The sequence below is a fragment of the Pongo pygmaeus genome, chromosome 8, assembly GCF_028885625.2.
Source record: "Pongo pygmaeus isolate AG05252 chromosome 8, NHGRI_mPonPyg2-v2.0_pri, whole genome shotgun sequence".
NCBI classification, from domain to species: Eukaryota; Metazoa; Chordata; class Mammalia; order Primates; family Hominidae; genus Pongo; species Pongo pygmaeus.
The window spans coordinates 84,065,730-84,092,014 of NC_072381.2; the positions used below are offsets into that span (position 1 = coordinate 84,065,730).

Consider the following 26,285-nt stretch of genomic DNA (forward strand, 5'->3'; position numbering starts at 1 on the left):
CCCATTTCTTTATTTTTGCTTTTGCTGCATTTGCTTTTGATGTCTTAGTCATAAATTCTTTGCTTAGGCCAATGTCCAGAAAAGTTTTTCTTCTAGAATTTTCATGGTTTCAGGTCTTAGATTTAAGTCTTTAATCTATCTTAATTTTTGTATATGGTGAGAGATAGGAATCCAGTTTCATTCTTCTACATGTGGCTATTCAATTTTCCCATCACCATTTATTTAATGGGATGTCCTTTCCCCAATTTATGTTTTTGTATGCTTTGCCAAAGATCAATTGGTTGTAAGTATTCAGCTTTATTTCTTGGTTCTCTATTTTGTTCCATGGTCTATGTAACTACTTTTTTACCAGTACCATACTGTTTTGGTAACTATAGCCCTGTAGTATATTTTGAAGTCAGGTAATGTGATGTCACCTTCAGATTTGTTCTTTTTGCTTAGGATTGCTTTGGCTATTTGGGCTCTATTTTGGTTCCATGTGAATTTTATGTTTTTTTTCTAATTATCTGAAAAAACAATGTTGGTATTTTGATAGGAATTACAGTGAATCTGTAGATTGCTTTGGGCAGTATGGTCATTTTCACGATATTGATTCTTCCAATCCATGAGCATAAGGTGTATTTCCATTTGTTTGTGTCACCTGTGATTTATTTAGCAGTATTTTGTAGTTCTCCTTGTACAGATGTTTCACACTTCCTTGATTACATATATTTCTAAGTACTTTTGCATAACTATTGTAAAAGGAATTGAGTTCTCAATTTGATACTCAGCTTGGTTCTCAGTGCATATAGCACTGCTACTGATTTATGTATATTAATTTTGTAACCTGAGACTTTACTGGATTCATTCATCAGATCTAGGATTCTTTGGAGGAGTCAGGGTTTTCTAGGTATACGATCGCATCATCAGCAAATAGACATACATTTGACTTCCTCTTTTCCAGTTTGGATGCCCTTTACTTCTCTTGCCTGACTGCTCTGGCTAGGACTTCCAGTATTATACTGAATAGAAGTGGTGAAAGTGGGCATCCTTGTCTTGCTCCCATTCTTAGGGGGAATTCTTTCAAGTTCTCCCCTTTCAGTATCATGTTAGCTGTGAATCTGTCATAGGTATGTTTCATCTTGTCATAGGTATGTTTCATGTTGAGGTATGTTTCATCTATAACTAGTTTGTTGAGAATTTTTATCATAAAGGGATACCAGATTTTATCGAATGCTTTTTCTGCACCTATTGAGAAAGAAAAAGTGGGAATAAAACCCACTTCATCACGGTGAATTATTTTTTTTTGTTCTAGTTCATTCCGTCTCTAGTATTTTGTTGAGGATTTTTGCATCTATATACAATAGGGATATTGGTCTGTAGTTTTCTTATTTTGCTAGGTTCTTTCTTGGCTTTGGTATCAGGATGATACTGACTGGGTCGAATGAGGTAGGGAGGTTTCCCTCCTTCTCAATCTTGTGGAATAGTTCAGTAGAATGGATTCCAGTTCTGCTTTTAATGTCTAGTAGAATTCGGCTTGAATCCATCTGCCCTGGGCTTTTTTTGTTGGCAGATTTGTTTTTTTTTGTTGTTTTTTTACCTGATTCAATCTGACAGCTTGTTATTGGTCTGCTCAGGATTTCTATTTCTTCCTGACTCAAGCTAGGTGTTGTATGTTTCCAGGAATTTATCCATTTCCACTGGATTTTCTAGCTTGTGTGCACAGAGGTGCTCATAGTAATCTCAAATAGTCTTTTAGATTTCTGAGGTGTCAGTTGTAATGTCTCCATTTTCACTTCTAATTGAGCTTATCTGAATCTTTTCTCTTCTTTTCTTGGTTAATCTAGCTAGTAGTGTATCAGTTTTGTTTATCTTTCCAAATAACTAGCTTTTTATTTCATTGATTTTTGTACTGTCTTTTCAATTTCATTTCATTCTGCCCTGATCTTTGTTATTCTTCTTCTGCTAGCTTTGGGTTTGGTTTGTTCTTTTTCTGTTTCCCTGAGGCATGACATTAGCTTGTCAATTTGTAATCTTTCAGATTTTTTCATGTAGGTATTTAGTGCTATAAACGCCTCTTAACACTGCTTTTGCTGTATCCTAGAGGTTCTGATAACTTGTGTCATTGTTATCAATCATTTCAGAAAATTTTCAGTTTTCATCTTGATTTCATTGTTAACCCAAAAATCACTCAGGAACAGATTAACTTCTATGTATTCATACAGTTTTGAGGATTACTCTAGGAATTGATTTTATTCTGCTATGGTCTGAGAATATGGTTGATGTGATTTCAATTTTTAAAAAATTTATTGAGATTTGTTTTGTGGCTTACATATGATCTATTTTGGAGAATGTTACATGTGCTGGTAAGAAGAATGTATATTCTGCAGTTCTTGGGTAGTTCCTGAGTAGAATGTTCTGTAAATATCTCTTAGGTCAGTTTGTTCTACAGTCCAGTATTTCTTTGTTGACTTTCTGCCTCAATGCTCTGTCTAGTGCTGCCAGTGGAGTGAAAGCCCTCTACTATTATTGTGTTTCTGTCTACCTCTGTTCTTAGGTCTAGTAGTAGTTGCTTTATGAATCTGGGAGCTCTGGAGTTAGGTGCATATATATTTAGAATTATTTTATCTTCTTCATGAATGGATCCTTTTATCATTGTATAATGACCTTGTCTTTTTTTTCATTATTGTTGCCTTAATGTCTGTTTTATCTGATATAAGAATAGTTCCTCCTGCTTGCTTTTGGTTTCTGTTTGCATGAAATATCTTTTTCTACCCTTTTCCCTTGGGTCTATAAGAATCCTTATGTGTTAGATGTGCCTCCTGAAGACAGCAGATATTTGGTTTGTGACGATTTTATTCATTTTGCCAATCTGTATCTTTTAATGGAACACTCAGACCATCTCCATTCAATGTTAGTATTGAGACGTGAGATACTATTCCAGTCATGTTGATTGTTACCTAGATACTCTCTTTTCTTCACTGTGTTATTGTTTTATAAGCCCTGTGAATTTTATGTTTTCAGAGGTTTCTATCCTGGTGTGTATCAATCTTTTCTTTCAAGATTTAGAACTCCTTTTAGCGTTTCTTGTAACATTGGTCTAGTATTGACAAATTCCCTCAGCATTTGCTTGTCTGAGAAAGATGTTATTTCTCCTTCATTTATGAAACTTAGTTTTGCTGGATACAAAATTCTTGCCTGACAGTTATTCTGTTTAAGAAGACTAAAAAATGACCCCAATCTCTTCTGGTTTGTAAGGTTTCTGCTGAGAAGTCTGCTATTAGTCTGATAGGTTTTCCTTAATAGGTTACCTGATGCTTTTGTCTTGCTGTTCTTAGAATTATTTCCTTCACATTGACTTTAGATAATCTGATGACTATGTTCTTTGGTGACGTCCTTTTTGTAATGAGTCTTCCAGGACTTCTTTGAGCTTCTTTTATTTGGATGTCTAAATTTTTAGCAAGGACAGGGAAGTTTTCCTCAATTATTCCCTCAAATAGGTTTTCCAAATTTTTTGTTTTTTCCTCTCCCTCAGGAAAACCTATAATACTTTGTCTGTTTTGCATAATCCCATATTTCTTGGAGACTTTGTTTCTTTTAAATCTTTTTTCTTCATTTTTGTCTGGGTTAATTTGAAAGCCTTGTCTTCAAGCTCTGAAATTGCTTCTTCTACTTAATCTAGTGTATTATTAACACTTTCCACTGCATTTTGTAGTATCCTAAGTGTGTCTTTCATTTCTGGAAGTTCTGACTGGTTTTCTTTTAAAATATCTATCTCTTTAAAAAAAATTTTCATTGATATCCTAATTTTTTTTAATTTGTGTTGGTTTTTACCTTTATCATCTATCTCCTTGAGTAAATTAATAATCAACCTTTTGAATTTTTATCTGGTATTTCAAAGATTTAATCTTGGTTTGAATCCACTGCTGGAGAGTTATTGTGTTTTTTGGGAGGTATTACAGAACTCTGTTTTTTCATATTGCCAGAATTATTTTTCTGGTTCCTTCTCATTTGGGTAGACTATTTCTTCTCCTTATTTTTGAATTTATTTTTCATTTAACTGGGGTTTTTATTTCTTTTATTCCCCTTGAGGGTATGACTTTAATGTTTATAATTTATTGTCACCTAGCTTTGGCTCTAGGTGCTTTCAGTGGTGAAGACTCTGTATGAGTTTCTTGGTTATAGAGAATCTTTGTGTGATGTTTTTCTCAGATGCTCGTTGTAGTATTGATATGCTTGGTGTATGAATAGGTTCAGTGTTTCCTGCGGGGATTTTCAGTCTGGTTCACAGTATAGGCTGCTGCCCACTGCTTCTTTCAAAGGGTCTGTAGTTCCTTTCAGTTTTTCTGTTAAGTTCCTATGTTGCTTCTTGAAAAAAAAAGTTCAGAGCATTAATCTCTACACACTACTTTGTCTGAGTGGGAGAGGCATGCTAGCAATACCTCCAATCTGCTATCTTGGTTAAGGGGAGACTTAACATCCTCCTTTACCTATTTTCTATAAAGTCTATTTTTGTCTGATATAAACATGAATACCTCTGATCTCTTTGGGTTACCATTTGCATGGAATATCTTTTTTCCATCCTTTTACTTTCAGCCCGAGTATGTCCTTATATCTAAAGTGTCTTGTAGACGGCATATAGTTGGATCTTGTTCTTTTTTAATCCATTCAGCCACTCTATGTCTTTTGACTGGGGAATTTAATCAATTTACATTTAAAGTGATTACTGATAGGTAAGAACTTACTATTATCATTTCATTGTGTTCTGTATGGCTAGTAGTGGTTTTGTCCCCCTTTGCGGCTCTTGCTGCCTTCCCTTCTATTTCATTGATTCTTCTGTAGTGACATGCTTTTCTTTCTTTCTCATTTTTTCTGGTGCATCTACCATGGGTATTTCACCAGAGAGCTTTATATTTCCATATCCTTTCACGTTACTGTCTAGTATCCCTTTGTTTCAACCTGAAAAACTCCCTTTAACAATTCTTATAAGGCAGGCATAATGGTAATTAATTCCTCGCCTTTTGTTTATCCAGAAAGGTCTTTATTTATTCTTCACTTTTAAAAGTCTTGCCATATATACTATTCTTGGTTGTCAGTTTTTTTTTTCCTTCAGCACTTTGTATAGATGAGGGAACATCAAAACTTTCATGGAAAATTGAATTAAAAGATAAAAATTAAAAATATGAACTTTATTTCTTGTCATAATCTCCAAAAAGTTCCAGTACTCTTGTAAGTGATTGTATCAACCATTTAGTACATCACTAAAGAAGTGGGGGTCCTAGGAACTTAGCCATGTCAATGCAGTCTTTTTTACAGTATTAAGTGAAGAAAAATGGATATCCTTTAAAGATGTTTTTAAATTAGGAGACAAAAAGAAGTCAAAAGGAATAAATCACAATTTTAAGGTGGATGCCTAATGATTCCCCATGGAAATTATTTAAAATTTGTCCCTGTTTGATGAGAGGAATGAGCAGAAGCACTGTCATGGCAGAGAACAACTCGCTGATGAAGATTTCCCAGGCATTTTTCTTCTAAAGCTTTGGGTTTCTCAAAACACTCTCATAATAAGCAGATGTTATTTTCTTTTTTATTTTTCTTTTTGGGACAGAGGCAGATGTTATTTTCTTTTGACCTTCCAGAAAGTCAACAAGCAAAATGCCTTGAATATCTCATAAAACTGTTGCCACGACTTTTGCTCTTCACCATGTGCCCCTCTTGGTAGCCATTGCTTTTGATTGTGCTTTGTCTTCAGGATTGTACCAGCAAAGCCATGTTTCATCTGCTGTTATAATTCTTCCAAGAAATGCTTTAGGATCTCAATGCCAATTGTTTGAATTTTTCACTGAAACCTCTTGCGTGCAGCTAATCTTAGCACAACAGTTTTGGCACCCATTGAGTGGAAAGTTTGTTCAATTTTGATTTTTTAGTCAGAATTGTGTAAGCTAAACCAACTGAGATGCCTATGGTGTTTGGCTATTGCTTCTGCTGTGAATTGTTGGCCCTCTTCAGTTAGACATGAATAAGATGAATTTTTTCCTCATAAATTGATGTGGATGGTCTGCTGCCATGGGCATCTTTATCATCATCTTGTTCCTTCTTAAAATGAATTATCCATTTGAAAGCAGCTGATTTCTTTGGCGTACTATTCCCATAAACTTTTTGTAAAGTATCAATAATTTCACCATTCTTCCACCATGCTTCGCCATAAATTTGGTATTTGTTCTTGCCTCAGTAATAGCAGAATACACGTTGCTCTGGATAGGGACTCTTTTCAAATTGATGTCTTATCCAAATCAGCAGGAGTTTATTTTAGTGCCCAAAAAATGTTTGAAATCCATGCATAGTTTTTTTATAATACATACCGTCCATGAACTTTTTGAAGATCCCTCATATAATCTCATTCCACTCTGTCCTGCGATGCTTCCACTGAGAAATCTGTGATATTCTTATGGAAAGTCTCTGTATATACCACATTGCCTTTCTCCTGTTGCCCTTAAGATGTTTGTTTTTGGAAAGCTTGATTATAATTTGTCTTAGTGTGAATTTCTTTAGTTTCATCATGACTGTAGTCCTTTGAGCTTCTTAAATTTGGATATCTAGTTCCTTTTTCACATTTGGAAGGTTTTGGCTATTGTAGTTTGAAAAAATATTCTGTCCCTCATTTCCTCTCTATTCCTCTTCTGAAATTCATGTAATGCATATATTGTTTCACTTGATGGTGCCCGATAAGTCCCTTAGGCTTTCTTCATTTTTCCTTTTTCTTTTTGTTCCTCTGACTCAATAATTTCAAATGACCTCTCTTTGAGTTTGCTGACTCTTTCTCTTGCTTAATAAAGTCTGCTATTGATCCCCTATAGTAATTTTTTTTTTCAAATCAGTTACTGTATTCTTCAGCTTCAGAATTCCTGTTTGGTTATTTAGAATTCCTGTTTGGATCTTTACAGTTTCTATCTCTTAATTGATATTCTCATTTTATTCACAGTTTCATTGTATATGTTTTCTTGTAGTGCACTAATTTAAAATGTTCCTTTTAAATTATTTGTCAGGTAATTCATAGATCTCCATTTCTTTTGGGTCAGTTTATGGACAGTTATTTTGTTCTTCTGATTGAGCCATATTTTCCCTGTTTCTTTGTGCGCGTTATATTTTGTTGTAATTTTTGTATTTGAATAAACGGTCACCTCTTCCAGTCTTTACAGACTGGTTTTGGATGGAAAAAGACCTTCACCAATCAGCCCAGCTAGAGATTCTGGCGGTCTCTCAAACCTTTTACAGAGATGAATTTTCTCTGAGCCTATGTGTGTAATTTCACAACCAGAGTAAGTTTGCTGGTTTCTTTTTCAGGAGTCTGTAGTCTCTTGCACCCTCTGGTGTCTTTCCGCAGTACTACGGGTATTTTGGTGCGGCCACCAACCGCTGAGCTCTCTTGTTCTCAGCAGCCCCCAGGCAACCAAAGTATGCCTATTCCTCATCAGCACTCCAAGTCAAGCAAGGCAGAAACCAGACACTTGAGTGGTCTCAAAAAGCCAGCACACTGGACATAATTCCATTTTACTCTTTTTCTCCCAAGGGAGAAACAAGTCACTGGACTTTTCTTCCTCATCATTAGCTGTGGTGGCTTGGGGAAGGGGCCGACTCAAATGAAATGAAACAGCTTTTCTTACCTGTTTCAAAACCATGGTTCTTGGTTTTAAACTGGAGTTCTGTGACTTCATAAGTGATTTCTGGCCTTCTCATAAAGGCTTTATTGGACCATATATTGTTAAGTCAGTGTTTCTGTAGGGGTAGAAGTCTGGTGCTTCCTATTCCTCCATCTTGCTGACTGCGGACAGGCTTATTTTTGTAATCTCATAAAGCATTCTCTACATGAAGAATTTACAGTAAGGAAGTTTCTTTGATTTAGAACAAAGGAATGAAATATCTTAGACATCCATTTCTGCCTCTCCCTGATTTTTTTTTTTTTTTTGCATTTAAAGTATATAAAGACATTGTACTTGACACACAATCTTATATACCATCTCACCTTCATCTCTGATTCTAGCAAGGCTACAGTAAACAGTTCTGCATAGGTATCAACCCACTTTGGGGTAACAATGTCTCATTTCAATCTTATACTAAACATACTTCTTTATTCCTTCCCTAGGAGCTTGTTAGTTGTCTAGAGGTCTAAGTCTTAAGTGTATTAACACAGAATCGCAGGAAAGGCAGGCCCCAGAAGGCAACCCTTGACTCTCCTCAAGGAGGGAACAGAAGCTGACAGACCAATGCCTCTCTTTTTAATCCCTTAGGTGGACAATTTAGGGATATAGCTTCTGGGCCTCACCAGAAGTAGTAGTCATCCTCAGAAGTAACAAACTAGATAGTACATCATTGTATTGGCTTTGCCTTTTTCTATTTGACTCTTCAATTCCCTCATCTTCTTGGTCTTGTGGGGTGGAAGTACATGACCCAGGCTATGATGTACATTAATCAGGGCCTTACTCTATGTGATCTCCTTTTGTTTTCTGTTAAAAAATACAGATAGGTTTCCTCTCTTCCACCAGATTATATTCCTTTTAAAGGTAAAGGGCCTCATTTAATTCTGCAGTCCCATATTATGCACTCATGATTTTTGTCCAATACATGCAACAATTTCCCATCATAGATGGCCTCACTAGTCCCAAATGATTTAAAATGAAAAAAAAAAATATTTCACAAGCTTGAAAGCTAAATTTATGCAAAACTTTTAAAATTCAGATCCATTTTTATAATGTTTTGTTGCTAAAGCCCAGTTTTTTGACTTGGTCAAATATGCTTTACTTAGATAATGCATCTCAGATATCCATTTACTGATAGTAAATATATTTTTGAAGGTAATCTTTCTGTGTAGGTAATAAGTGCCAACAATGTTTTAGTAAATTATAGATCCCTGAAGGAAAACTCTATAGATCTATGACAATCTCAGGTTTTCTTTTCCCATATAAAATGTTTTAATTAAAAAAAAATTCCCCCCAGATTAAAACAAACATTTCTTTACATGATTCCTCCTGCAACACTCAAGCCAACCACACATTTATCTGGCTTGAAGTTATATCATTATATGAAATAACTAAAAAAGATAAATCTTACCAAAATATTGCCTTTGCTTTAAGTGATGCTTTTAACAAACAAAAGGAAAAGCTCATAATATGATAAAGGGATCAATTCAGAACATAGATAATACAAGATTTAGTGGTCTTCTGTGCAGAATAAGAGAAATACTGTGTTAGTTCTCAATAATCAACAAGCAATTAAAACAATTCTGAAAATACTTGAAATCTGGACAGATACAGATGTATTTTTTATTGAAATTTTACCCTAATGCACAACATTACATTTTCCTGCCCTGCAACTCTAGTGGCTTAGATGCTAGATATCAATACTGGCACATGAAGCTTGATAACTGGACATATTAGCAGAGGAAAAGGAAAATGTGACAAAAAGATCCTACTTGAAGAAGCATAAAATCTGTTGTTCACCTAGACAAGTATGTTAACACCAACAAGTCTTAACTATGATTTACACTGTAATCTCTGCTCAATTACCGTAGAAAATCTTAAATTAGCTAAGCTCTAGCCCACAGAATTCAGGGTGTTGCAAATTTGACTGCCAAGATGTTAGAAAACAGAGCTTGTGGTTAGCTCTCTGACGAGTACTTGCTTCTCCAAAGCCGAGACACTTCAACTATCCTCTCTTCCTACCACATTTCCCATTTGCTGTGAATGCTCAGGTGTGGTATAGATCAAGGCAAATCCCTATCAAAGCTACTCATGTATGGAAAACCAACTCAGCTTCTAACACCACGTTCAAAGTACCATTGGGTTTGTATTGTTTACTGTGCAGAAGACCTGGAATACTGGAGCTGAAAGAGATTTTAAGGGGCATCTAATCCAAAACCCTGAGAGGTTGTCCAAGGTGGCGAAGTCAGCGGCAAGACTGGGTCATGAACTCAGGGCACCTGATTCCTAATCAACATTTTGTGGGGAGAAGTGGTTTATTTCCCTCTAACTCAAAATAACTCAATGATAATTTTAGTGCAGTGAGCAAGCTAATATAAAAGGCTATTCTTATTTTTGAGAGTGGATTATCTCTTATCTGAGAAGATTTGAAATCACATTTAAACAAATATCTAGAGATATATTATTCTAAGAACAAGATAATTCAGTGTCTGCAACAAAATAAACTGAAATTATATTAACCTTGACAAATTTCAATTTATAAAACTAATCCATATTAGATATAAATATAATTAACATTAACCTCGCTTGAATTAAGTTTTGCATATCCCCATTCAAAACTCCACAATAATGTACTATCACTAACAGTAAAACATTCTACATACTGCCTAGATTGAGGGTGAAGACAGATCATCTTGCATACGGAAAACTGCTCTGCCTTACTTGGGTAAGCCAGAACTTTTTGGCATTTCCTAAGGCCAAGCACGTGACTTTGCTTTAAAGCTCCATTCCATGAGGTCAATGCCAGGTCTGCTAGCCCAAAATGAAACAAACTTTTTAATCCAGATCCATCATGGGTCATTTATTCTATAAACACAGTCCAGATATTTTCACAGCTCTGGGCCAGATGCCACAGAGGAACAGAATATGAATTTGAAAAATACCAACTATTTACAGGGCACCAATTTGTGTGCCAGCCTTACAAATGTTACCATAACCCTACATGAGACATATTATTATTCTGTTTTGTAAAGGGAGAAACAGAGAAAACATTACCAAAGCTAGTAGAAGGCAGAGCTTTGGAACACCTGCATTCTCACTGAGAATTCTAACCCACCCCGAGCCTGACACCAAGCTCCTCTGCATTTCAGCAGGGCACTCAAGAAGCAATGTAGATGCATGGTATTATTTCTGAGGGCTCTGTTCTGTTCCATTGGTCTATATCTACAACCATCTGATCTTTGACAAACCTGGCAAAAACTAGAAACGGGGAAAGGATTCCCTATTTAATAAATGGTGCTGGGAAAACTGGCTAGCCATACGTAGAAAGCCGAAACTGGATCCCTTCCTTACACCTTATACAAAAACTAACTCAAGATGGATTAAAGACTTAAATGTTAGACCTAAAACTATAAAAACCCTAGAAGAAAACCTAGGCAATACCATTCAGGACACAGGCATGGGCAAGGACTTCATGACTAAAACACAAAAAGCAATGGCAACAAAAGCCAAAATTGACAAATGGGATCTAATTAAACTAAAGATCTTCTGCACAGCAAAAGAAACTACCATCAGAGTGAACAGGCAACCTACAGAATGGGAAAAAATTTTTACAATCTACCCATCTGACAAAGGGCTAATATCCAGAATCTACAAAGAACTTAAACAAATTTACAGGAAAAAATCAAACAACCCCATCAAAAAGTGGGCCAAGCATATGAACAGACACTTCTCAAAAGACATTTATGCAGCCAACAGACACATGAAAAAATGCTCACCATCACTGGCCATCAGAGAAATGCAAATCAAAACCACAATGAGATACCATCTCACACCAGTTAGAATGGCAATCATTAAAAAGTCAGGAAACAACAGGTGCTGGGGAGGATGTGGAGAAATAGGAACACTTTTAAACCGTTGGTGGTACTGTAAACTAGTTCAACCACTGGGGAAGACAGTGTGGTGATTCCTCAAGGATCTAGAATTAGAAATAATACCATTTGACCCAGCAATCCCATTAGTGGGTATATACCCAAAGGATTATAAATCATGCTGCTATAAAGACACATGCACATGTATGTTTACTGTGGTACTATTCACAACAGCAAAGACTTGGAACCAACCCAAACGTCCACCAATGATAGACTGGATTAAGAAAATGTTGCACATATACACCATGGAATACTATGCAGCCGTAAGAAAGGATGAGTTCATGTCCTTTGTAGGGACATGGATGAAGCGGGAAACCATCATCCTCGGCAAACTATCGCAAGGACAGAAAACCAAACACTGCATGTTCTCACTCTTAGGTGGGAATTGAACAATGAAAACACTTGGACACAGGGTAGGGAACATCACACACCAGGGCCTGTCCTTGGGTGGGGGGAGCAGGGAGGGATAGCATTAGGAGATACACCTAATGTAAATGACGAGTTAATGGGTGCAGCACACCAACATGACACATGTATACATATGTAACAAACTTGCAGGTTGTTTACATGTACCCTAGAATTTAAAGTATAATAAAAAAAAAAAAAAAAAAAAAAAAACAATGTAACCTATTCCGGAGGGTGGTTTGTCATCCTAAACTCAGCTATGATACATCTCCACAACATACAAAAGTCTAGACCTTACAACAACCCTAATTGGAAAACTAGTGTCTAGATCTACTTGGAATTCCAAAAAGAAATCAGGGCTCCAAATTTAAAGTGTTTACAGCTTTTTTTTCCCTGTAAAGTACAGATCCCAATGGGCATCTGTATGTCATGAGTTGTTGCTGAGAGGCTGAGATGACCCCACAGGCATAAATCACCAAAGACAATGCCCCACACAAAGTAAGAGATAATACAAATTGGCTGCTGCTTTTGCAATTATCATCATTCTTCAGTACTCAAGATTCCTCAAATTTCTTCCTCAGAATACAGTCAAAAAGAAAAAAAAGCCATGTAATCACATTCATTATTACGTAGTTCATAACTATAAAAAATTTTTTTCAACCAAATGTACTATTATTCAACCACAGAATTTTAATTCTGAAAACTGCTTAGAAATACAGAAAACATTTAATAGATTAAAATGCTGAATACAAAGCAGTAAATACTATATCAGCAACTACATAAACTCTAATTCAAGACAGAAAAATGAAAACGGTTGTTAGGATGGTGAGATTACTGACGATTATTTTTCTTTTTAAAAAGCTTCCTCTTGTTGCTTTAAAAATTTCTTTTTTTTTATTATTATTATACTTAAAGTTTTAAGGTACATGTGCACAACGTGCAGGTTAGTTACATATGTATACATGTGCCATGTTGGTGTGCTGCACCCATTAACTCATTATTTAACATTAGGTATATCTCCTAATGCTATCCCTCCCCCATCCCCCCACCCCAGAACAGGCCCCAGTGTGTGATACTCCCCTTCCTGTGTCCATGTGTTCTCATTGTTCAATTCCCACCTATGAGTGAGAATATGCGGTGTTTGGTTTTCTGTTCTTGCGATAGTTTGCTGAGAATGATGGTTTCCAGCTTCATCCATGTCCCTACAAAGGACATGAACTCACCATTTTTTATGGCTGCATAGTATTCCATGGTGTATATGTGCAACATTTTCTTAATCCAGTCTATCATTGTTGGACATTTGGCTTGGTTCCAAGTCTTTGCTATTGTGAATAGTGCCTCAATAAACATACATGTGCATGTATCTTTATAGCAGCATGATTTATAATCCTTTGGGTATATACCCAGTAATGGGATGGCTGGGTCAAATGGTATTTCTAGTTCTAGATCCCTGAGGAATCGCCACACTGACTTCCACAATGGTTGAACTAGCTTACAGTCCCACCAACAGTGTAAAAGTGTTCCTATTTCTCCACATCCTCTCCAACACCTGTTGTTTCCTGACTTTTTAATGATTGCCATTCTAACTGGTGTGAGATGGTATCTCATTGTGGTTTTGATTTGCATTTCTCTGATGGCCAGTGATGATGAGCATTTTTTCATGTGTCTGTTGGCTGCATAAATGTCTTGAGAAGTGTCTGTTCATATCCTTCGCCCACTTGTTGATGGGGTTGTTTGTTTTTTTCTTGTAAATTTGTTGGAGTTCATTGTAGATTCTGGATATTAGCCCTTTGGGAGATGAGTAGATTGCAAAAATTTTTTCCCCTTCTGTAGGTTGCCTGTTCACTCTGATGGTAGTTTCTTTTGCTGTGCAGAAGATCTTTAGTTTAATTAGATCCCATTTGTCAATTTTGGCTTTTGTTGCCATTGCTTTTGGTGTTTTAGACATGAAGTCCTTGCCCATGCCTATGTCCTGAATGGTATTGCCTAGGTTTTCTTCTAGGGTTTTTATGGTTTTAGGTCTAACATTTAAGTCTTTAATCAATCTTCAACTAATTTTTGATCAATCTTGAATTAAGGTGTAAGGAAGGGATCCAGTTTCAGCTTTCTACATATGGCTAGCCAGTTTTCCCAGCACCATTTATTAAGTAGGGAATCCTTTCCCCATTTCTTGTTTTGGTCAGGTTTGTCAAAGATCAGATGGTTGTAGATATGCGGCATCTACAGGGCTCTGTTCTGTTCCATTGGTCTATATCTCTGTTTTGGTACCAGTACCATGCTGTTTTGGTTACTGTAGCCTTGTAGTATAGTTTGAAGCAGGTAGCGTGATGCCTCCAGCTTTGTTCTTTTGGCTTAGGATTGACTTGGCAATGCGGGCTCTTTTCTGGTTCCATATGAACTTTAAAGTAGTTTTTTTCCAATTCTGTGAAGAAAGTCATTGGTAGCTTGATGGGGATGGCATTGAATCTATAAATTACCTTGGGCAATATGGCCATTTTCATGATATTGATTCTTCCTACCCATGAGCATGGAATGTTCTTCCATTTGTTTGTAACCTCTTTTATTTCATTGAGCAGTGGTTTGTAGTTCTCCTTGAAGAGGTCCTTCACATCCCTTGTAAGTTGGATTCCTAGGTATTTCATTCTCTTTGAAGCAATTATGAATGCGAGTTCACTCATGATGTGGCTCTCTGTCTGTTATTGGTGTATAAGAATGGTTGTGATTTTTCCATATTGATTTTGTATCCTGAGACTGCTGAAGTTGCCTATCAGCTTAAGGAGATTTTGGGCTGAGACAATGGGGTTTTCTAGATATACAATCATGTCATTTGCAAACAGGGACAATTTGACTTGCTCTTTTCCTAATTGAATACCCTTTCTTTCTTTCTCCTGCCTGATTGCCCTGGCCAGAACATCCAACACTATGTTGAATAGGAGTGGTGAGAGAGGGCATCCCTGTCTTGTGCCAGTTTTCTAAGGGAATGCTTCCAGTTTTTGCCCACTCAATATGATATTGGCTGTGGGTTTGTCATAGATAGCTCTTATTATTTTGAGATACATCCCATCAATACCTAATTTACTGAGAGTTTTTAGCATGAAGTGGTGTTGAATTTTGTCACAGGACTTTTCTGCATCTATTGAGATAATCATATGGTTTTTGCCGTTGGTTCTGTTTATATGGTGGATTACGTTTATTGATTTGCCTATGTTGAACCAGCCTTGCATCCTTGGGATGAAGCCAACTTGATCGTGGTGGATAAGCTTTTTGATGTGTTGCTGGATTTGGTTTGTCGGTATTTTATTCAGGATTTTTGCATCGATGTTGACCAGGGATATTGGTCTAAAATTCTCTTTTTTTGTTGTGTCTCTGTCAGGCTTTGGTATCAGGATGATGCTGGCCTCATAAAATGAGTTAGGGAGGATTCCCTCTTTTTCTATTGATTGGAATAGTTTCAGAAGGAATGGTACCAGCTCCTCCTTGTACCTCTGGTAGAATTCGGCTGTGAATCCATCTGGTCCTGGACTTTTTTTGGTTGGTAAGCTATTAATTATTACCTCAATTTCAGAGCCTGGTATTGGTCTATTCAGAGATTCAACTTCTTCCTGGTTTAGTCTTGGGAGGGTGTATGTGTCAAGGAATTTATCCATTTCTTCTAGATTTTCGAGTTTATTTGCGTAGAGGTGTTTATAATATTCTCTGATGGTAGTTTGTAGTTCTGTGGGATCAGGGGTGATATCCCCTTTATCACTTTTTATTGCATCTATTTGATTCTTCTCTCTTTTCTTCTTTATTAGTCTTGCTAGCGGTCTATCCATTTTGTTGATCTTTTCAAAAAACCAGCTCCTGGATTCACTGATTTTTTGAAGGGTTTTTTGTGTCTCTATTTCCTTCAGTTCTGCTCTGATCTTAGTTATTTCTTGCCTTCTGCTAGCTTTTGAATGTGTTTGCTCTTGCTTCTCTAGTTCTTTTAATTGTGAAGTTAGGGTATCAATTTTAGATCTTTCCTGCTTTCTCTTGTGGGCATTTAGTGCTATAAATTTCCCTCTACACACTGCTTTGAATGTATCCCAGAGATTCTGGTATGTTGTGTCTTTGTTGTCGTTGGTTTCAAAGAACATCTTTATTTCTGCCTTCATTTCGTTATGTACCCAGTAGTCATTCAGGAGCAGGTTGTTCAGTTTCCAAGTAGTTGAGTGGTTTTGAAGGAGTTTCTTAATCCTGAGTTCTAGTTTGATTGCACTGTGGTCTGAGAGACAGTTTGTTATAATTTCTGTTCTTTTACATTTGCTGAGGAGTGTATTGCTTTAAAAATTTCTACAATGAAAAGTGTGTTTTTAAATTATTTCATAATATATTACGTAGGTATCTATTATGCCTAACTTAATGGGAGTCTGCAGGAAAACCGAATGCATTGTGAGCCTACTGTGCAATACGACAATATTGCCCTCTGCAAGAATATATAGATTTGTGCTCCTCCCCAAAGTCCCTTACAACAAGCCACTATAAATGACATGCCTGTTATAAATTACGTTCCCAGACTAAAATGCTTCAAGATGGTTTAATAATGTGGAAAAAGTACTAGCTTCAAGGGTAAAGGAAATCAAAGAAAGAGAAGAGTCTGATTCTTAACTTCAATGATTTCACCATCCTCTAACCACCTTGCAAGGTTTCTCAATGTGTGATCCTGGGACCATCTCCATTAGACTCACAAAAGATTCTTTCCAAAATGCCAATCCTGCCAACACCACTCTCAAACCTACAAAGTTGGAATCTGAGAGGGAAGCCCAAAGTGTACGTCCTCAAAAAAAAACAAACAAACAAAAAAAAACACATTCTCCGGCTGATTTTCATGCCCACAAGTTTTAAAAAATATTGATCCACAGACATGCTAAGCAGGTAAGATAAAATTCACTTAAATTTTTCAGCGAAAAAGGCAAAATGGAGATCTAACTCTATATTGGTAATTCAATTGCTTTCTAATAATGGACTGTGGGAACTGCAGGTATAAGGAGCAGATTACCCTGCAGATTTGTTGTCTCTTCTGCCTAACCTGCAAAACTTCCCAGAAAATAATTTTGCAAAATTGATCAGGAACCTTAAAATTTCCATGTCCTTTGCTCCCCAAAATTTCACTAATAAGGTTTTTCATATGAGAATAATAAAAAATGCATAAAAGGTTTTCAGGCAGAAGTGGTTGGGACAGCGAGCTAAATATTTATCATCTGCCATATCTTGAGTACCTGCTCCACACCTGGCACTTGTGGATACAGTATTTCTAATCCTCACAACCTAGAAGATAGATACTTTTTATCTCCATTTTAGAGATGAGAAGCTAAATGAGTTATTAATTTGTCCCAGGCCACATGGCTAATAATCAGGATCTGAATCCCAGGCAGTTTGAGTAGAAACATTGGGCTCATTCCACTGTCTAGCCACCTAAAAATATTCTAAAATGTTGTAGTGTTTAAACAAAGTATACTACAACAAGAAAATTATATAGACATTTGAAACCATGTTCTTCAAGAACCTCTAATGAAACAGAAAATAGTTATGATTCAACGCTAAGTGAAAAAGATAGGAGGTATGATCCCAGTGTAGAATTTAAGTCACAGAAGGGTAGGGCCAGTAACTCTTTTGGTTTCATCTGCATCCCCAAAGCTCAACACTGCACCTGACATATGGTACAAACTCAAAATGCATGGCAAAAATAAATTATGTGTGGGCATATTTTCAAAAGACCAGGAAAAAAATTCCTAAAATATCATCAGTGGTTATTGCTAGATTCTGGACTTAGGGATGACTTGGTTTTTCTTTTTTACTTATGTTTATACTTTCAAGTATTCTATATAGGTTTGTATTACTTTTAAAATCGAGGGTGAAAAAACAGCAATGGCTAATTTTCAAATCCTATGTTTAATCACCTTCCTATATAAGAGATACAGTTAAGCTCCAGATCAACTCAATATGCAGACTAATATACAGTTTATCATTCTCACGATAACAGGGAAACCACCTGATACCTAGAAAGTGTTATCTTTTTATATGCCAGCATCATAAATGGGAACAAGATTTAATACTTATTACAAATACAAATGTTTTCATCATCCACAGCTATTAGTAGCCTGACAGGTAGGAAAAGGATTTACAAATGTATAGCACCCACAATGCTTCTATGATGGTTTTGTGCTCTTTGAAGACTTCCCTAGATGGTAGTACAATAAGGATTAGACATTGAATTTGGTGGCTTTTGCAGCATAACAAGATTTTCTTGCCAAGATCATCCCGCACACCAAAACCACTATAAATTAGCATTAAAATTGCACCTCATTCCTGGTAGTTTATTAAATATTTCATATAAAGGAATATATGTGGTCACTATTACCCTATGTATTTTTTAAGTAAGAACTGTATCTTAAAATGAACTAAGAATGAGTCAACTGGTTTATTTTATTAGCTCACTATTTTGGACAATTTCAGACAACAAAACATGGGATGATAATTCTATCAAACTGTCTCCAAAATGGTTCTGAACAAATTCTGGCTTTGTTGGCCAGATTATACCTAAGTGACCAATCTATGAAAAGCCAAAAGGCCGAGGCATGAACTACATTGAACCTGTCAATTCTAAATGAAATCTGACATGTGTGGAAGGTGGGAGGAGGGAGGACAGAAAGGATATCTTAAGATAATAAAAAGTGAAATAAGCATTTTTATTGTACCATGTAATTTTCTATGGGAAAAAAAAAAACATTTGACATGGAGAAAACAATGGAGAATTTTTAGAGATAGTTCCAGTACTCAGTGGCCCTAGATTCTGTTCATAAAAGGAGTAACAAGATGAGAAGAGCTTTACATGATCAAAGTTGGTTTCCTCTTTGGTACTTAGGTTTATTTCTGGACTATGCCAAGAAAGAAATTCTAGGGAGCCTCTCAGAACCTATTCTGGTTCAGGGGCTGCCTGATGAAAAAAAAATTATAATTTAAAAAAAGGAAAGAAAGAAATTCTACTGATATATAATGTTACTGAATAATATAAGTTCCTGCAGATTATCAGCACAGTCCAAAGTCTCTGATACAGGTAAGCTTTGACTTCAGTCACAATTTGCAATTTTGAGTCCCAATGCTCCTCCACTTTGCCCACCGTGAGGAAAATATCGGGTAAAACATTCAGCATCCATTCTGACCCCCTTCTTCTTTGCCTACTTCCACTAGTGAGGCTGGAAAAAGAAGATACATTCCCAGAGTCTTTTGCAGCAGAAGATGGCCAAAGAAGTACAGATAGAAGTTCCAGGAGAGAGAATTCTTTGTCACATAAAAAGGCAAAATCTCTAAGAGAAAATAATTTTTGTTCTTCCGCCTTTTACCTGCATAAACCACAGACACACCTCAAGACACAGCCACAGCCATAGTGCAAAAATAAGGCAAAAAGCCACAGGCTGAAGATGGTGGAGGCAGGGAAGAGGGAAGACAGGGGGCTCCTGATGCCCTTGAGCAGCTCTTGGAGCCTGGACTGCTTAGCCCCAGACTTCTCATTAGGTGAGAAAGACACACCCCTGGCTTGTTTAAGCCACTGTGTCAGGTTTCCTGTTAGTCGCAGCCAAATACATTCTTGCCTGTAAAAGTCATTGGTATAACAAACCTCTCTAGCTATGTATTTATCAATGATCAACTTCACCAAAACCCCCCAAGACTTCATAGAGATAAGTGACTGAGAGTGCTTGCTCCATGCCCGTGAGCGTGAGGTTTTACTGTCCCTCTCAGTGCATCCTCACGGAACTCTACAAGAAGCAAAGTGAGGACCTCCTCAATCCAAGTTAGTCTGAAAGCAGCTCCTGGGCTCTTTACTGCCAAGCTATACAACCTCTGATGTGTTTTTTCACTTAATCTATAAAGCAATTTTAATTTCAACTATGCTCTCTGGATCGAATAAATTGTCATAACAAACTTTTCTAATTTTTTGAGGAAGACTTTCACTAAAACACATCAAACATACCCCCCCACCCACACACACACGCAAAGGATTCACGTGAAATTAGAAGAAAAAAGAAAAAAAGACTTGGCAAGTATTTGTTTTCTAGTGTTTTGAAATCTTTAACCATCATGTGAGACAGTACTGCTGCATCTGAACTGATGTTTATTAAGCACCATCAACCTGGCACTGAGCTAAGCATTTTACATACATTCTCACACTCAGCGTTCACAATATCACCATAAAGTAGGACTATTATTAATCCCCATTTTACAGGTGAGCAAATGAAACATGTTAACCCAGGCAGAGTATTTTCTTCAAAAAAGCTTCTTTCTACACACCAATGAATGACTCAAAATTCAGAGCAACTTACAACCAGAAGAGAGATTAACTGATTTCGCTGCTAGTCTTTAGTAAACTATACTAGAAATGAATGGCTCAGGACCAGTCAAATAATGAAAAATACTCAAAGCAAGAACAATTTACAACTAAAAAGGGCGAAAAGCCCTCTCATCCTGAGCAAAATCTGGAATTCCACACTCATGTCTAATGGAGCTTTACTTAGTATTTACCCACCCACCTTTACAAGTATACTCCACACATGGCAAGCTGCCCGGAAGGCCAATAATAATATTTAGATAGCTGTGCATGTTCATTAATCATAAGATAATTTAAGACCAAACTAAAGTTTCCAATATACTTGATTTTCATGATCAATATAAGAAAGTGCATTTTATACATTATGATTTACTGTGAATATTGTTATTAGCTTATTCAGCACTTCCTATGTTGCCAGCACTGGGATGACTTACATACACCTTTTTCCTCTTCATTGTCAAAACTACCTCAGGAGGTAAGTACTACCATTAACTGCCCCGTTTGAGAAACGAGGTCGCCAAGTGATGGATTCTCCCAAGCTCCCTATTAAAATGTAGCATCAAGATTCAAATCTAGATTTGGCCCAGAGCCCTGTGCTCTTAATCTCTAAGCTTATAAACTTATTTGATTTGTTTTTGCTGTTTATTAGCCTTGATCAAGCATTAGCTAGAAAATTCTGTTTATTTAAGCTTTACTCTTTATCTTCACTTTCAGTACTCCCCCATTTTCACACATTTTTGGCTTCATATTTCTTCCCGCTCTCATGAAAAAAGTCTAAATTATTATCTGTTCATCAAATCATTTTAAAAATCCACTAAAGTTTGCTGAATTAAAGAGATAACATAGTTGCTGCTCCTACTGTTAATCAATGATGTACAACAACCTCTGTTCCAGTGGCTAACTCTGCTACTCAACCAAGCAGTAGCAAATGACCCCAGTTCTGCCTATCACTGCAAAAATGCAACATGGTTCTTAAAGTCTTTGGCAGCAGTATCATAAAATCCCACCAGCTGTGAATCTCCTTTCATGAAAATAGGCCATTCCTCCCCACCACAGGTCCCACCTTTTAACACTCACTACTTTCTCTACTGAAAGAAGGGATTCCCAAACTTTGAAAATGCCTATGCTTCTGAATTTTATATGGGAAAATTTTTTTAAGAATAATTTGAAGTGCTGTGTTATATATGGGAATTTTTAATTTTACAGTACACATATATGTTTTTACAAAGAAAAATACTTTTAAAAAGAAAAGTATTAATATAGGAGTCCTGTGATTGCCTCAGTACTCTGGCAAACACCAAGACTGTATCTTTGATTCTCTTGACTCAATTATTTCCTACTTTCTCCCAGACTTCCTGCTATAACACTCTCCTCCCTTTCCTCCCTGATAACTCACAGTTGAGTTAATGTGAGTTATGATATGTAACTTATAACTTTGAGTTAATTTAACTAAAATTTAATTGACTTACATAAATCAATACTATTATTTCACATGATATATGAAATTTACATTTGAAGATCAGTATTAAATAAAGAAATTATATAAGGATTTTCTTTATCATTAAAAATGCTGTCTATGGTATTCATTCCAAGACTTACCACACCCATCAAAAACGTAAACTTGAAAATAAATTTCCATTTATAAAACTGTAAACTAATAAAACTGATAATCTTCATTTACAGCAAAAACATCAGATACTCTGCATGGTTGTTTCGAAGTAGTAATTAGACCCCAACCCGCCAGTAAAAAACCATGAAAACAGAGTGATATTTCCCTACATTGTTGGCCTGGTGGTTTTTATCTGTAACAATTCTTTCAAGTTTCAATGATCATCTAAGAATGGTATTTCATTTATTTGACTACTACCCTATTGCCCATATATTAACCTCACTGAATTTTTGGTCCATTGCGTAGAAGAATTTCTCTACTAATAAAAATACAACTCATTAAAGATTAACTTGCCCCCAGGACAGTCTCTCTGGAAACAAATTCCAAGCATTATAATCACCAATTTGCACTCTGAATACTTAAAGACAGATAATCTTATTTATCCTGATTTAAACTGGAAACCTGTACCTATTTTAAGTCAATTGTAAATAGAAAAATAGCACACCCAAATTCACAATAATTGAAAACTCAAATATAGACTTTACTTACTTGGCACTTTTCAAATAAAAAGCTTTCCACCCAAGAGTATCTAACAATATTAGAATGCTTATTGACTTGACAGACTTACTTCTTTAGTTTCTATTTTACTTCTGCAATTATGAACTTGCAAAATTATTTTGTTTCTCAACTATTTATTGAGTATATACTATATTTCAGACATTGTGGTAGGCACTGAAAATCCTTTTAATCCATGATGCAATATTTATTATTAATAATAACAACAGGTATTCATTAAGTTCTTATCATTGATCAAACACTGTGGGCAAATGTTAGCTTGTTAGGCATTATCTCTTTCGATTCTCCCAAAACCTAAAAGGTCCTAGTATCAGCTCCTTTTTACAGATGGGAAAACTGAAGGCAGAGAGAGGCCTAGCAACTTTCCTGAGATCCTATAGGGTTTTGAACCCAGGTATTAGTGAACCCAGTGCTCACACTTGCGTTTTGGTCAACAACTAACCACATATACTACAATGGTCCCATAAGATTATAATGAAGCTGAAAAATTCCTATCGCCTAGTGATGTCATAGCCATAGTAACATAACACATTACCTTTCCAATGTTTAGATATATTGAGATACACAAATACCACTGTGCCACAACTGTCTACAGTATTGGGTATAGTAACATGCCTTGTAGCCTAGTAACATTATTTGTAGCCTACGAGCAACAGACTATACCATATAGCCTAGGTAGTAGGTGTAGCAGGCTACACAATCTAGGTTTGTGTAACTACACTCCATGATGTTTGCACAATGAAAATGCCTAAGGACACATTTCTAAGAAGTATCCCAGTCGTAGTCCTTAAGCAATGCATGACTGTATATCGGTTGTTCAAGAGATGTTAAGACTTTCTGTAAAAGAAACTTTATTACTGCAAAGCAATTTCAAACCATCTCAAGTCGTAATATCACATCTATTAATACAAAAGAGCCTTCAAATTTTCAAAAAGTCTCATCAAAATTTCATTTTATTCAAAGTGAAAATGAATTAAATTAAAAAAGGAAATTCACTTCTAAAGCTCAGGTTACACACTTGAACTTCCCAGAAGCTAACATCACTGTCCTTACTTGTTTGTGCGCAGGTGAAACAGATCATTCTTTCATATCACTCCAAACTAATGTAGAAAACTGAAAGCTGGTTGAAAAGGATGAGTATGTGCTACTATCAGTTCATTCCAAACGATCTCACAATATATGCCTGACATAAATTTAATATTTTGTTTTATAATCATAAACTAGACAAAAAGAACCACAGAACCGACGAAATAACTAAAATGAGTTACTGAAATGCAACTGGGGCTTTAATTTCCAAATCTATCTATAACGGTCTTACTTGAAGAGTTTATCACAGAAGTAACTGTCCTCAAAAGTTACATAATTTGAGAAAAAAAGAGAGGGAAGGGGAGAGACAGACAAAGGCATGACACACATTAGGGATGTTTATCAATAAAAATAAGCAACAAGGGAGGAAAGCCTGTAGCACATCCAAAAAACGTCTGCCAAACACTCTTGCTATTTGTTTCCACCAAGTTATTGTTTTGGAAAACATGTTGTTCTCTCTTAAAATAACCTGCTTAATTGTTCTAAAAAGCCACTGCATTTCCACAGAGGGCTAAATCGTTCCCATACTGCGATGCATTGACTGATAAAGTCAAAATAAGTTATGTATAAAGCCACAAATAAAGTTTGAAAAGCTCCAAACTCTCCCACGATAAAAGAACACTAGCTACTGAATGAATCTTCACCAGCGCCCTAAGTGAGACTAATGCCTGGTCCCGTACACGTAGTTTAAGAATAACAGTCATTCAAACTAACTCATTTCTCTCTTTGGATGTGGGAAATGAGCCACATCGGTGGCTACAGGTAGGCTAGTAATTATCGGTTTTAAGAAAGGTCAAAATGACCTTGGACGTTTTGACGTTCACTCCAATACTCGTATTATAAATCAGAATCTGTTTTCGGCCCAGTATGGTTGAAGATTTTCTACCTGGGAAAGTCCCAAAAAAATTAAAGAGTTAAAAATAATTCTAAGTTGTGAAAAACAAAGTCAGACACCCATAGCATAGCAAGATTTTTATGGACTGAATGTAACTCAAGATGTGTTTTATAAGCCTGTCAAGAGATGAACACTGTCCTCAAACACAGCAGCACTGCCTCCACACTCCCCCACTCGCTTTGGCTGCTCACCCCCATCCTGGCCCTCCTTGACCACAGGGGTGGGGGCGGGAGCTCCTGTCTTAAGCCTTGACATCTGCAGAGCGTTTCCCAATAGTGAGACAAGGCCCCTCAGCTGGAGGAAGTGGATACTGACAAGGGGAGAGAGTGAAACAGACGGAGAGACAGAACTCGAGGCTGCCAGGGCATGGGGAGGGTCACGCATACTCAGTGCGGCCCGAGTGGTCCGGATGGCACAGCCCAGGTGTCCGGGCTAAAGTTGGCATCTCCAAAGTCCAGGACGCAACTTGGGCGCGCCAGTACAAACTCGGCCTTCGGCTTTTCTGAAGCCGGTCAAGTTCGCACAGGGCCCCCAGCGCCTGGAAACCTGAGAGGCGTGGAAGGGTGGGGAGTCCCGCGAAGTCTCCAGTCCCTGGGTGTCCTCCGGCTCCGCGGAGGAGCGGGCCTGGAGCTAAACCGGCCGTAGGCTGGAGTAGCGGGCGCCGGGGCGCGCGGTGGGGATGTCCGAGAAGGAGTTAGAGGCTCAGTCGGGGAGTCCGAGAACACGGGGGATGCCTACCTTGTAACATGGCCTCAAGTTTCTTCCTGTCCACGCGGAAGCGCTCCTCGCTCCACTCCGGGCTGTGCAGAGTCGCCCCGGCGACCAAGTCGTCCTCGGAGCCGGGCATTGGGGAGTCTGTGCTGCGCTCGCTGTTGGAGCCGGGGTCCGACTGCGCCGCCAGGTAGCTGGCCTCTCCCTGGGCGGCCATGGTAGGCGCGCAGCGCTCGGGCTCCCGCTGCCGCCGCCGCTCTGCCTGCGCTGCCGCCTCCGCTCGCCGGCCGGGCTCAACTGGCTCCCAGCGCCGCGGCGCTAGCTCGTCCCCCTGCAGCCGCCGACGCCACCGCCAACGCCGCCGCCGCCACTGAGCCCCCGGCGCATCCCAGCCCCGGGCGCCGCCCACGCCGCCCGCCACCCCGGGTCGCGGCCCCGGGCCGGGTCCAGTGGCTGCGCCGCCCCCCGCCAGCAACGCCCGCGCGGAATGAGCGCGCCGCGCTGCCCGCGCCTCCATCCGCAGGGCTCGGCGCCCCCTCCCCGCCCGCCGCCCCTACAGCCGCGCGCTCATTGGCCCGGCCAGCCCACGGGGAGCCACGGCGGGCGGGCGGCCCCTGGCGCTCACACACTCGCGCGCACACACACACACCACGTACACACTGCCGCTTTCTGCACTTACACGTATAAATCCTTTCCATACATGCACTTTCATAGCTCCTCAAACACACACACTCCTGAACGCACATGGAGTGTCCACGTAATTCCTGTCTACACATACACATCACATACACTACTACTTTTCTGCACTTACACATACAAATCTCTTCCCCCTACATACTCTCATAATCCTCCAAACACACAAACACAAACACGCCAAGTTCAAGCACAGCAGAATCCTGAACGCACACTAAGTGCATACGCAATTCCGCTGTTTACATACATACCCTACACCCTGAAACTCACAGCCCCAGTTGGTTCCACAAGCTCGAACGTGAGGAAGAGGAAAAAGAAGGCTTGGAGAAGAAATCATGCCCGTCTTTCGCAGGCATCG

The 26,285-nt window shown here is 37.9% G+C and overlaps 1 protein-coding gene across 4 annotated transcripts in view; it reads right to left on the reverse strand.

Moving 5' to 3' along the window:
- The window catches only part of BICC1 (BicC family RNA binding protein 1), a 319,977-nt gene extending 294,252 nt beyond the window's left edge, over positions 1–25,725 (reverse strand). For 3 of the 4 annotated variants that reach the window (XM_054503414.2, XM_054503413.2, XM_054503415.2), the window contains exon 1: positions 25,262–25,724. In XM_054503414.2, coding sequence (XP_054359389.1) covers positions 25,262–25,451 — 190 coding nt within the window. In that variant the 5' untranslated portion in view covers positions 25,452–25,724. Of the gene's footprint in view, positions 1–25,261 lie in introns of all 4 variants that reach the window. The other variant, XM_054503417.2, reaches the window with a different exon arrangement.
- Positions 25,726–26,285: the final 560 nt, after the last annotated feature.